Source organism: Temnothorax curvispinosus, unplaced genomic scaffold, assembly GCF_003070985.1.
Source record: "Temnothorax curvispinosus isolate PA1 unplaced genomic scaffold, ASM307098v1 QBEX01012079.1, whole genome shotgun sequence".
Lineage (NCBI taxonomy): Eukaryota > Metazoa > Arthropoda > Insecta > Hymenoptera > Formicidae > Temnothorax > Temnothorax curvispinosus.
Genome location: NW_020221859.1, coordinates 8,738 through 18,760, shown reverse-complemented (window position 1 = coordinate 18,760; position 10,023 = coordinate 8,738). Strand labels below are relative to the sequence as shown.

General features: G+C 35.6%; 2 protein-coding genes across 4 annotated transcripts; one reads left to right on the top strand and one right to left on the bottom strand.

The window, feature by feature from the left end:
• The first annotated feature begins 2,116 nt into the window (after positions 1-2,116).
• On the top strand, positions 2,117-3,610 carry LOC112462227. The gene is made up of 3 exons (XM_025027878.1): positions 2,117-2,231; positions 2,328-2,617; positions 3,356-3,610. The coding sequence occupies exons 1-3, from the start codon at positions 2,117-2,119 to the stop codon at positions 3,608-3,610; spliced, it is 660 nt and encodes a 219-aa protein (XP_024883646.1).
• Positions 3,611-6,196: 2,586 nt separating this feature from the next.
• On the bottom strand, positions 6,197-8,289 carry LOC112462228 (spectrin alpha chain-like). 3 transcript variants are annotated; one of them, XM_025027880.1, is made up of 5 exons: positions 8,275-8,289; positions 7,534-7,688; positions 6,891-7,374; positions 6,641-6,807; positions 6,405-6,533 (listed from the first exon to the last, which is right to left on the bottom strand). In XM_025027880.1, exons 3-5 carry the CDS (start codon positions 7,198-7,200, stop codon positions 6,405-6,407), a joined length of 606 nt encoding a protein of 201 aa, XP_024883648.1. In that variant the 5' UTR covers positions 7,201-7,374; positions 7,534-7,688; positions 8,275-8,289. The 3 variants fall into 3 exon arrangements, with proteins under 3 accessions (XP_024883649.1, XP_024883648.1, XP_024883647.1); XM_025027879.1 differs by lacking the exon at positions 8,275-8,289 and adding an exon at positions 7,819-8,252; XM_025027881.1 differs by lacking the exon at positions 8,275-8,289 and having other exon boundaries at positions 6,197-6,533; positions 7,534-8,251.
• Positions 8,290-10,023: the final 1,734 nt, after the last annotated feature.

Here is a 10,023-nt window from a genome sequence, read left to right as displayed (position 1 = left end):
CGTTGCTGACGAGCAAAACGAGAGAATTCTCAGTTAATAAGAATGTTTGTTTGATAAATACTGTTACAAGGAGATAGATGTTTTCGCCATTTTTCTCGAGAAATAGAAATAGAGGTAATAATGGTAATAAGAGAATTAGAGAACAGATGTGTAAAGTGTAATAAAGAAGTAGAGAATGATAAAGGAAAAAGAGATAGAAAAATCCCGCTTGGTAGCAAGTCGGCGACGTGCGCGTGCAAGTCCGATCGTGAACGGCGAGAGTCATTTCTTTTGGCGCGCGGAAGTCCGATTGTAGACGGCGAGAGTCATTGTTTTGGGCGCGCAGAACTTGTTGCTGGGCGCGCACAAACACATAATCGATTTCGACTAACAACATGGCATCGATGCTAGATGGCTAGATTACGATACATGTAAATGTATGCGTATGCTAGATGGCTAGATTGCGATACATGTATATGTATGTGTATGCGTATGTATAAAAACTCTATATGACTCTATATGAGTTTATTTTTTTGAAATCGATATGTATCGGGTCGGTAATTGAGCATGACTTGCTGTGCGGTGTAGCTTGATTACTGTTTAGGGAAGCCGCGTAAATTTGTATGGGCCCCGTGCGTGTGCGTGATCAACCCGAGCTCCCATAGATCTTTTCAGCAGTGCTGGGGATCGCAACGGAAAGTGGTGTGCGCGTGCGGATAGCTCTGCAGGGGTGCGTTCAGAAATTCAACTCGTTGGGTAGAGTAAGGTTATTGGGGGTAACACCAATAACTCATCTGGGGTAGTATCGAGTTGAACGACTTTCCGACCGTATTGAGTGAAGTAATAAAAATGGCGACGCAGAGGGTCCGACAAAACCGTATACTGATTTCTGCAGCAATAGCTAGTCAAAAGCTATTTGAAATATTGATGAGAACTATAAATGAAATAGAAAACGAAAGTGAAGGTGATGATAATTTTGAGGAAGAATTTTTAATTGAAAGTATGCGACGAATCCGAGGAAAACAGCAAAAACTTGTGCGTATAGAAGGTTATGTTGAAAACGTAATTTCTCGTTACACTTCTCGACAATTTCGGCATCATTTTCGGATGCTTCCTGAAGTTTTCGAAATATTGGAAAATCGACTAGGACAATTATTAACCAATGAAACTCGTGGACGTCCAATGATATCTGTACGCGTACAACTTTTATCAACAATTTGGCTTCTGGCTTTTTGTAAGCTGATTTGAATCTGCAACTTGTGGCTCTGAATTAGACGTAAGCATTGAAGAAGTTGTGGAGGATTCGGATGCAGATATAGATATAACATTAAGTAACTTGAGGTTTTCTTCTGTAGTTTTACAAGCATAGATTAACCCATCTGTAATAAATTAAAATATTATAATATAGGTTATAAAATATATTCAAGATATAATGTGCTATATGATATAATTATATGTGTAATAATCTTACAAAAATATACTTATATTAAATTCTAAATTATATGTTACTTTCTATCCAAATACTAAAAAGTTATTGAATACAGTAAAATGAAAAACATAACCCAATATTCAGAACTATTGAAAAATAGAAGTATCTGTGCTTACCGTGTCGATCAATTATTAACATTATATTATCTTGAATGATGAATTCACCATTTTCTGAGCAATAAGGGACATAACGCCCAGATATCAGATTATTAATTATAGTGGTCTCGGTCTGATCCATTTTCTTCGCTTCGTTATTGGCGCCAAAATAGTGGGAGTTACTCTGTTACCCCTGAAAATTTAGAGGTTAAAAAGACGACCTCGAGGTGTATTCAAATAACCCTACTCAGCATTTCCGAACGCAACTAGCGAGTTCATTTTATCTTACCCGAGTTATTTTCCGAACGGCGTTGGGTTAACTTCTTTACCCAGAGTTGGATTTCTGAACGCACCCCAGAGGCGCGTGGTTTTCTCGCTTTGGGGTTATTGTGAATTGCAGTGCGTTCTATATAGCCTCATAAGCATTAAATTTTTATCGCTGAAAGAGATCTAGTGATAGAAATTGTAAATTATTATTTGTCAATACGAATGTTGGTTTATCTTGTCAAAAGAGGAATGCTAATGTTCAATTGATATTTAAATCCCGATATAGATGGAAGAAGAAGGCCAAGATGCGCTGGTCGACTACGACAGCGATAGCAGCTTTATCACGGTAATAGATAGAGAAGCAAAAGATAAAAACGAGGAGACAGTAAGAAAAGATAGAGGTAAGAGAGTATTTTTTGAAAATAAAGTAGTCCAGAAGAATAATACATATATGCATTCAGAGAAAATAAAAATAGTAATTTCAAAATTCCGTATAGAAGCAAAAGATAAAAAGAAGATGGAAAGAAGAGGTGCAATCCCGAAAAAGAACTTGCCTAAAGTCAGAGAGAATATAGATGTGACCAAAGCATGGGAAGAGAACCGTCCAGTACTGCCAATTGGAACCAAAATATTATATGAAAAGCAAGAAAAATTGGTCGCAAAAATGGACAATTCGATGCAGATGCTGGATAAAGTAATGACGAAGGCCACCGAGATGATGGAGAATATGGTGGAAGTCTCCCGTTTAAACTTAGAGAAAGAAAAAGTTAAACTTAGACGTTTAGAGGTAAGCAATAAAGATACCCAAAGTTCAGTAGAAAACAGTAAACAAACGGTTAAAGAATTAGAGGTAAAGTCTAAAAAGAGAAAATTAAATGAAATAACAGTCTGTTCAGCCGAAAAAGATAGAAGTTTAGAGACAATGAAAAGAGCTATAGAATTGGAATTGAACAGTCAAAGGTTGCATATTAGAAGAGAATATAAGCTGACGCAAAAATCCAACTTTGATCTTTGGATGGATTATTTAAAATCTGAGTTAATGAATAAATGAATAACGAGTTGTTAGATGTAATAGATTCAAACATTGAAAGTCCACAAAATTTCTCCGAACTAAAAGTTGCTAAGAGAAAAAGTCTAGTTAGAGATATAATAATCAATCATTTAGATGAAAACTATCATAAAAGGATTCTACATGAAAAAGATCCAAAAGAAATTTTGAAGAAATTGAGAGGATATAAAAAGATATGAAGTAAACGTTACTCATGCATCGGTACGAGCTAAACTCTATCAAATTAAAATGAGAAAAGACGAAAAAGTAAGTGATTTTTGTGAACGCTTCGATTCAATAATTAGAGAATATGAATCATGTGAAGATGCGGTACCCCTCGCAGAACAAGAGATTAGATCTGCACTTTATCAGGCTGTGTCAATTAATGTACCAGAGCTGAGGAATGTAGATTTAATTAGAAGACAAACTAATCTTAAAGAAATGAACATAGATGAAATAAAGTCTTTTATGATGCAGTTAGAAGCAGAGACTAAAAACGAGAATAGAGAAAAATTAGAGAAACCCGAAGTCAGGGTACAGAGGGCTGCTGCAGAAGAGAACATGAAACAAGTGAAGTGCTACAGATGCAACCGAATGGGTCATATGGCGAAGGACTGTCCACTAATAGAATCTGGTTTTGTTACTACTGCCAGGAGATACGAGGTCACAAGGGTGATAATTGTCCGAGTGCCGAAGCCCAGGCGAACAGAGCTAGAGGAAAAAGGTATTTAAATAAAACCGTTAATAAAAACATAAAGAAAAAGGGTAGATTTGTGCAAAAAGGCACAAAAAGAGTAGATAACAGAGGGAAAATAACCAAGATACAACCAGCTGAGAAACCTATATCAACGAAAACAGCAAATGAAGGAGAATCAGAAGAAGGTAAATAATACATGGTTAAATTAATAGAAGATAGAGATAGTTCAAAAGAGGTAGTCAATTTTACTGCAGATTCGGGTGCTACGGATCATATTGTGAATAAGAATTTTATTCTGTCAAAGTTTGAAAATTGTAAAGATAGAGTTATTAAATGCGCGAATAAAAATGAGCTTGCAAACATTTCAATAGATGGTAAAGGAGATCTTTTGCTAATAACGAATGAAAAAGAAAAGAGAGTCATTAAATTAACAAATGTAATTACAGCAAAGAAAGTATCCAAAAATTTACTATATCTAAGAAAGTTGGCTGATGCAGGGTTCAGTATTTATTTAGATGATAAAGTGTTTAAAGTTTACAATAAACTGACAAATAAAATAGTTTTTAAAGGAATTTACAGATGTAGAGCAGAAATTGTTCCACATAGTGAGCTTCCTGAACAATCGCAAGCAAACATTCAGACCAATGAATTATCAATTTCGGAGGGAGAGTTAGATGAGAGGGATAATGTTGGCTCTGCGATTGGGAAGGAGAATGAAGGAGAGCTCACAAATGTGAACGAAAACAAAAATATAGAACACAACAATGCTGAACTCGAGCAAGTCATTAAGTTGGAGGATATACAGACAATAGGGAATATAGAAGAAATGTGTGAAAGCTCAGTAATTGAAAAAGTAAAGAAACTAGAGAAAATAAATGAGGTGATGTTATGGCATGTTAGATTAGGTCATGCATCGTTAAACTATCTAAAACAATTACAAAAAGTAGAAAAGAGATTAGAGAATGTAAAGTTTGATAACTCCATATTAGAGTGTGAAGTATGTATAATGGCAAAGATGGCAAAACTGCCGTTTAAAGAAAACAGAAATAGAGCACAGAGACCATTACAGATAATACATACGGACATCATGGCTCCAATAAAACCTACATCCTATCCAGGACAAAAGAGGTTTATAATCACTTTTATAGATGACTATTCTAGATTAGCAAAGCCTACTCTCTGAAGACAAAAGATGAATCGGGAGAGGCTCTAGAGAAATATCTTATATCCGCCAGAAATCTACTAGGAAAAAAAGAAAAAGCTATGCTATTCAAAGTTAGATCAAAACAAAAAATTTACGGGAGGTGCTTTTAAAGAGGTATTAAAAAGAGAAAAGATAAAAGCCATATTTGCATCACCGTACACTCCAGAACATAATGAAGTTGCAGAAAGGTTCAACAGAACGTTGAAAGAGAAAGTAAGAACATGTGGAGTATGTGGGAGTTAGCAGTTGACGCTGCTGTGCATGCGTACAACAGATCTCCACATAAGACTTTAGAGTACGAGATCCCGTTGAAGAAGTTTTCATCAGAAACAAGTTGTCATTTTGAACAAATAAAGAAATTCGGATGCATTGGATATGCAAGAGTACCAAAGCCTACGTCGAAATTCGACAAGACAGCTATTGGTGTGTTGGTGGGATATACTGACACTGGTGTCACGTCTGACGGTATAATCACCGCTATATTCCAACTGCATAAATTTTTTCGATTTCCATCCATATTGCACAGCACCTGAAAACCTGAATATAACCTGAATATAAGAATAAATAATCACACCTTAACTTAACTGTCATAACAATCACTCAGCTGATGCGAGCACGCGTTCTTAAAGTAGTAGACACAAGCCTAGAGAACATGGCTGCTTTAAGGCACGGTCGTATACACAGGTCTGGAAACGAAGGTGGTGGGGATGGTTCGCTTAGCGTGTGAGAATTTATTTGGCTTGTGGCCACAAGGGCTGCGCTGCGTGTTATGGTCCTGGTTCGCATAGCGCAAGCGCCCTGCGCATCGGCCATTAGAGCAGAAGTGTCCACTTTAAGAACCGATTTTAACCAACGATTAAGACGAGCTTTATTTTCGTCTTCCATTAGCGCGTACGTCTGTGGGGTCGCGCCTATTATTTTTGTACCTCCGCATTTACATTATAATGAATTATACATTACTATACTTTGTTCAAAATGGCTAGAGACTTTTTAACATCCTGGAAAGTGTACCGTGCTGAACAAATAATTCAAGAGAAGTCTCAAATGGTTGTAAATTCAGTTGCTCAATAAAATGCAACGTGATTTATGCAATATTTATTTCATATTATTTTCCATATATGCTTACTAAATAAGATAAAAGAAAAAATATTGTAATTACCTATAAGAAAATTTACGCAATCTCATACGCAAGAATTAAAAAATACGCCATATATGTTTTATAGATTTATTGAATAAAATTTATATAATATATTAAATGCATTTATTTTGAAGAACAACGTGAAAGAGTTTCAAAGAACTAGTTAATATAGAATTTTATATTTTAAAGTTTAGGATTTGAAGATTAAATAATGCGATATATCAAAAGCATATAAGAATATATACGTTAGGAAAAGCATTCTAACATACACAACACAAATATATTCTTTATATATATTCTCTATCAACCAGTTTAGAAGAAAATCTCAATTTCTGTAAATGCTCTAGATAACTCTAGTGATTAATAGATATATCAATCAACCATAGTTTTTAAAGATAAACATAGCAGCGCTCTGTGCTCTTTATGCAATTATAGTTTAATAAACTTGGAAAAATAATATAATATGCATATGTATGTGAATTCATAATTAATTCTGGAAAAGAGTACGCGTAAATTCTATATAATCCAACGCAGCTGTTATCGGTCGTTCCGACTTGGGATCTACATAAGGTTTCATACGGGCAACGCAATAATCGGCTATCTCCTTTGTGAGGTTCTGAAAAAGAAAAAAAAACGATTAACGAATATAAATTGAATTCTTCGTGATTGTAGGAACATTGTAACTTATATTTCTGAATATTCAATAGTATTTGCAATACTTACAGCATATAATTCCTCCTTTGTGACGTACGGCCGATCTGCTGCAGTGATTGCTCGGAAAGCGTTCTCTATTTCCTCCGAGTTCTGCACGTTCTCCGTTTCCTTGCTGATCATAAACGCCATGTATTCTTGCAGCGATACATAGCTGTCTCTATTAGGATCCACGATGTCTGCGAATAATAATATCGTGTTAAAAATAAATGGTTCGAAATAATGTAACCGGAAATAACACAAGAATTAAAATCAACAAAACCTAATATGTTCTCAAATTCCGGATCGGGCTGTCCTTCTTCCATCATAGGAAAGTCATAGCCCAAAGCTCTCAGGCACGATTTAAATTCTTGATGATTCAGACGGCCACTCTTGTCCTTGTCAAAGTGCTTGAACATCATGGAGAATTCCTTTAGTGCGTCTTCAGATACACCGGACTGGTTTCGCGCTTGAATCTGCTGTTCTAAATTGTGTTGCATGCGCATTCCTAACTGATCCAACTGATCCCATTGTTGTGCCAATTCTACGGTACTGTGTTCTGTGTAATTGTACGAAAGAAGGCTCCTTCTCATTGCAAGATTCGTCGACCGTTGTATTCATCGAGGGCTCGTCCAAAGAGAAATAATTATGCTCTGCACTGATGCAATTGAACAATCCCTAGCAGTGGCGATATTTTCCACCTTTCTCTGACAGTCAAATTTTGAAGGAACAGCCAACGGATGGAGTCGAGTGCGCATGTAAGGAGCCTTCAATAAACATGCAATGAAGTAACAAGATCATTTGAAAGTTAACCCAGCAAGAACGAATCAAAATATTTACTTATGTAAATAGTCACGCAAGTCAAACTTGTATATATAATTATAATATAATTAAAACAGAAAAAATGTAATCATCATTAAACTTACTTCGGCGATAATCCGATCATTATCGTATTTCACCCATTTCCTGAGGATGTGATGTTCTTCGAAATGCTTCTCGCAAACGAAATGCGACGGCTTCAGATCAACAATGCCCGGAATCGCAGCAATCCGTTTTCTACATTGTTCGATATTTGACGGCACTTTAAACAACGAACACTTTTTTGCTGAATAATTTCGCAATTTGCACATTGGCACCGCGCCCGATTTAGTCATTATATCGCACAGTATCACACAATCGCACGTGGTATTAATCATATTAATATCAGTTACGCGGGGTGGGAATGGCCGTGTAACAGGAATCCGTGAGCGCGCAAGTGAAGGGTGCCCGCCGTGTCTGGGAGGCCGACCGCCGACCGCCGTCGCTGATCTACGCGATCTGCGTTGCTAACGCACGCATGCACGCACACACACACACACACTCGAGTTAGCTCGTTCGCCCAGATGCTTGGCCGGCACGTTCCCGTCCCACGTTTATTATTTCACGCGGCGTATACGTGCCAGCGGACAACGCGACGACGTAGCCGATGTACGTGGAGGCGGCGCGCACGGAAGGAGCACGGTTAAACGCGGCCAACACGCACGATCCGCCGAACAACAGAACCGACGAGGAGTGGAGCTTTCCGCGCTTCTTCGACGATGGCCCTGGCTTTACCAGGCTTTACTAGCAGGAGCGAGGAGCGAGCAGGTTAGGTTAGGTTATTCACGCGCTTCATTTTAACCAGGTACCATAACCAAAAGCGACGCGTAGTGGCGGCCAGAGACATAAAATTTGCAACTCTAAGCGGACTAACCCCACCACTGAAATTTGACTTGGTTTCCAGACCTGTATATACGACCGTGCTTTAAGGTACCCTTTCAAGTTTAAGCCCCATTTTCATGAATCACACTATAAACTTTTGGACAATTGCTTGTTAAAATTCCCCAGCATCACTACAATTGATCGTAAATGGATATTACAGGCTTTATGAAAACCTTTATGCAATATAAATTCAGTTTAACACACGAATAAATACATGTTCCATAAGAATGAATTAAGGATATTAAAATAAAATATAAATAAATAAATTAAAAACAGATTATTCATAAAAACATAACCTTTTGTGCCTGAAGAACATTATCATACTAAAATAATAATTATCTCATTAGCATTTTTTCAAACATGATTGTTATAAACAATTAAATTATATTATTAACAGACCTAGCTAGTGTGACTACCGGAACTATCACAAAAAGTCAAACAACTTTTGGTTATAAACCATTATTGTATCTCTCAAAATAAACTAATTAACAATAAAATTTATCATAAAAAATATTATTAAAAATGATAAATAAAATCACTGCAAACTCTCAGCAGAACATGTCAAGTAACCTCACAAAAACCCCCACATCATATCTCTTCTTAATTCCGAGATATAATTAAAAATTATGGAAATCCATAAAACACAGAAATTTTAAACAACCTAAAATAATGCCCTTAATTATCTGACAACAAAAAAAACCCCATCTTTTTATCTCTTACCGTTCTCGAGTTATAAATTATTAAAGTTTCACGTCCGCCATTTTGAATTTCCTACCCTTTAGACTTACAAAGACCAAATCACTTTTACATTAATATTTTAGTTTTTTATACATTTTAAGACCGAAAAATTTCATTTCTGAACAAAAATTTTAACACTTAATTATTATGATAAAAATGGAATCTCTCCTACTCCTAAACACCAGTAACGTTAACGCCGATTTTCTATTTAAATTAATTAAACTAATAAACGGGATTGAAATTGAACATTCACTCCATGAAAGACGAGGATAGTTTAATACCAGTTCACAAAGTGTAAGACAAGGATAGCCATAATAAATTCTTAATAAATTAAAATAAAAACGAATAGTTTGAAATGAGAACAATATAAACGTGTATAAGGAATAATCACTAGAACCGATCAATAGAAAAACATTTACTATATAATTATTCAAAATTGTAACTTACTTTTATAAACAATCATAAACAAATTACTGACCATGTCAATAAATATTTTTAACTTATACCTCAGATCGTATATAACAACTTTTATACAAGTCAAAATTTCGTTACTCCATTAATGAAAGCTACATGAAAATCCAAAGGAAAAACCACCCGGTATAAAATATATGTCCTCAAAAGTTACCAATAACATAGTATTGCATATTCGTATTTGGTTAATTTAAAGGACATCGGAATTCAGATTCTAATATCCAGTAAACGACAACGATTAAAAATCCCCTTTTATATACCCTGAAAACATAAACCTTTTCCCCTAAAAATAATATAAAAAGCATAATTTTCACTAAACTCCTATACTTAATTAATCGTAAAAATACATACCTCTGTTTGTGCAACAACACTCTGAAATATATAATAACAAAAGCTCGTTCTGATACATATAAATTTCGACCGCACATATAAACCCCGTATCAGTATACCTACGAAAAATAATAATA